The 3,341-nt window shown below is 43.9% G+C and overlaps 1 protein-coding gene across 1 annotated transcript; it reads left to right on the forward strand.

Annotated features, from left to right (window-relative positions):
- Nucleotides 1–2,232: 2,232 nt before the first annotated feature.
- Nucleotides 2,233–2,880, forward strand: LOC132822669 (histone H1-like). Its single transcript, XM_060835918.1, has one exon. It carries the CDS (start codon nt 2,233–2,235, stop codon nt 2,878–2,880), a length of 648 nt encoding a protein of 215 aa, XP_060691901.1.
- Nucleotides 2,881–3,341: the final 461 nt, after the last annotated feature.

A 3,341-nucleotide genomic window follows, 5' to 3' on the forward strand; every position in this document is an offset into this window, starting at 1 on the left:
GTTAGTGAGTTAGTGTTGTGTGAGGGTTGAGTGTTGTAGATCTTACATTTCAAGTGACAACCCCAGCAGACATGTGAGGGTCTGTACCACTATGATGCAATTAGAGCTAGCTTGGTAGTTGCAATAAAGTAACAGATATTAGGTGCGCATGAGACATCTGACGAGGATACCTGGCACTCAATCCTCTATGTGAGAGCTCGCTACCCTATCTCATGTACTTTGAGTAGACAGTGCTACATACCCGGGTGGAGAATAGCAGATCCCACAGCCTCCTGCAGCACTGGAATCAAGTTATTTTGAGCTGCCTGTGATAATGACCTCTGCGACTACCTCTGTTCAAGATGCCCATGTCAGTTTCTTAATGTGATCCACAGGGAAAAACACCTTCATTCTCTCCCAAATAGCCTTCAGGAGAACCTCCTGAAAGGGATTTCATGGAACGATGGGGTAGATGTTTGCTGGGTGACGAGCATTTCTGGGTGTGGGGTAGGGTTGATGAACAGAGGTCTGGATGCTCCTGGGTTTGAGAGATTGAAATGATGTCTAGTTGACTTTTTAAATATGGAGCATTTTTACCCTCAACAATTTATAATGAGCTGAGAAAAATATGATCATTGAAGAAAACATAGCAAAAGTAACTCTAACATTCAGGCCCACCTCCACACTTAGTCTCAAAGAAAATGAGACTCCATGATATCGCAAACTAGCTGTCCAGCCAACTGAGATGAAACAAAAATGGAAAATTGCCGCTTTATTATTACCTCCATGACATAAAGGCAACCAGAAAATCAACATATGTCCACAAAAATTAATCCTTTATTATTTTAATTATCTGGACACTGGAAAAATTGCAGAGATAATCTTAGCACATAGAAATATAAAATAACATTAAGGTCTAAGATAAAATGTACTTGGATGGATAGTACAGTGGCAATACAAAGTGGGTCATATTGATTGAAAGCATGAAATTGGGTGTACGCTCAATTTTATAGGTTGTGGAAGCTCATTTCCTATCTGCCAAGAATGTGCTTAAAACTCTACAGCCTCATTCAGGCTGCACTGGGAAAGTATTTACAGTTAAAATTGTATTCCTGAAACAGCACCACTTAGCTTGAATTTCAGGAATGATACGTACCCATTATTTAAAGCAGACGTTAGATGTTCATAAGTATTTGAAGATTCTAATTGCCAGGGGTAAAAGAAGACTCTGGTCAGAAAAGGAAGGAAACAATTTTTACTACCAACATCATTAAACAGCATTCAGCGGTCAGCCAAGTATAGTACTGATAAAAGTACTTTATATCATGTTGTTGAATTATTTATTAAATTTGTAGGGTAAGGTGTCTCAGGGGACATACAATCAATAAATCTGTAAACTTTTTGTATGTTAGCTGAAAATAATTTTTGCTACATTGGTGTAAGCACTGTGAATAGTCTTAAATTAATAGTTCAAATTTATTGTGACATTTGGACAAAATGTTTTTTGAAAGACATTTTAAACACTGGAATACAATTGTAATGTTTACTTATGAAATAATACCACACCTCTTTTATTACCCAGAAGGAAAAATACAATAAAAATTATGAATGACAATGTCAGACTTGTCTTGTGTATCTCAAATTGGAGTTGCAGTACATCAATTTCTAGGCATTGCTAGTCTTTTACTGATTTTTCACCTGGTGAAAATAATGGTGCATTTGTCATGTCATGTAAGGTGCAATTCTGCTGCCTGGACTCACAGGCAGTGTACTACTGCAAATTAAATGTTTAACCTATGATTTCTTACAATACTCTGCCCACAAAGACAGTTTTTAGATAATGAATGTGTTCCCAGTATGTGCAATTGTTTGGAATCATCCTCATCTGAAACAACATTCACATTTTCTTTGTTTACAATTAGTAATGAGATGAAAGCAAAATGATGCTGTAGTGATTGTAATAAGGCCAGCCAACTCATAGAATATGAGTTCCCTGATTGGGGCTATTAATCTGGTCCAATCAGGGAGTCCTGGCTCACAGATTAAAAGACAAGTGTCCTTTTATTTTTAGTCCCTGCGTCGTGTGGGCCAGAGGTTTGCGAAGAGAGGGGAGGGGATGCTGAAACCGGTGCCCGGCATCGCAATGTCTTCAGGCGACCTGCTCCCAAAGTATCCCCGGTGTAGGAAGGGGCGGCGGCGGAGGAGCCCGCCCAAAGTGCGGCAGGTAGCGGCCGCTGGCGGGGAACTCCTACCATGTCCGGGCACATCCTGGAGGCGGTGGGGTCTTCCCGGGACCGCCGCGGCCTCTTGCTGGCCGGTGTCAAGAAGGCGCTGTCGGCCGCCGGTTATGACGTGCCGCGAATCAATTCGCAGGTGAACCAGGCGGTGTGGAGCCTGGTGTCCGCCGGCTCGCTGCTGCGGACAGCAGGTGCCGGGGCATCGGGTTCCTTTAAAATCAACCGGCAGCACCATCAGGAGGGTCAGAACCGCCCGGTGGCAGCAGCGGCCGCCGCTAACCCCAAGTCTCGGGGTCGGCAGCGGAAGGCCGCCCCCACCCGCGGCAGGAAGAGGAGCCCGGTGCGGAGGAAGAAACCACCGCGAAGCGGCCGGAAGAAGGGCAGAACCGCTGGCGGACGGAGGAAAGTGGCCAAAGGAACCTGGGTCTGGAGACCCGGTGGTCGCATTCGGGCGGCCCGGAAAGCGACCAAGGATCCGTTGCCGGGCGCTGAGCCGCCGCCCGGGGGGCAGGGAGCTCAACCACAGACGGGAGGAGGAGGAGCGGCTCCGAGGAAGCTGAGCCAGGGGCTGGGGAACAGGGGAAATAAGTTCAGAATGAAAAACCGAAAAAGGCTCTTTTCAGAGCCATTAAAAAAAATAAAAGACAAGTGTCAGCCATTCTGACACACTGAGAGCTGGCTCTGAGAGAGATGAACCAGTGTCAAGGTCTATCTACATGTAAATAAAGGGTGACATGGTGTTGGGATACCAGCACTGTGGAGTTATTTCAGATGTCAGTTGTATAATATGTTTTAAGATATGACAGTTGTCTTTATAAGTCAGGGGTTTCTTCAGCTGTTGCTATGAACCATTTCCTGTTGCTATATGACAGAAAGATGCTGGACAAGAAGTGCTCATATTCATAATTCCAGCAGTTCAATTTGATGAATTAAACAATGCAATTCTACTGTTTTGTAAAAACTAATAACAATTTACATTTCATTACAGTCACAAGAATATGCTATGGTTAATGGAAGCTTGGTCAATGATGCTCACTCAAGCCTGTACTATATCTATACAAAATGAAACTTTCCCTTGGTACTGCAAATAGCAGACTTTACAGAGGGCATATATTTATTCAAAGG

Source organism: Hemiscyllium ocellatum, chromosome 15 (genome assembly GCF_020745735.1).
Source record: "Hemiscyllium ocellatum isolate sHemOce1 chromosome 15, sHemOce1.pat.X.cur, whole genome shotgun sequence".
NCBI classification, from domain to species: Eukaryota; Metazoa; Chordata; class Chondrichthyes; order Orectolobiformes; family Hemiscylliidae; genus Hemiscyllium; species Hemiscyllium ocellatum.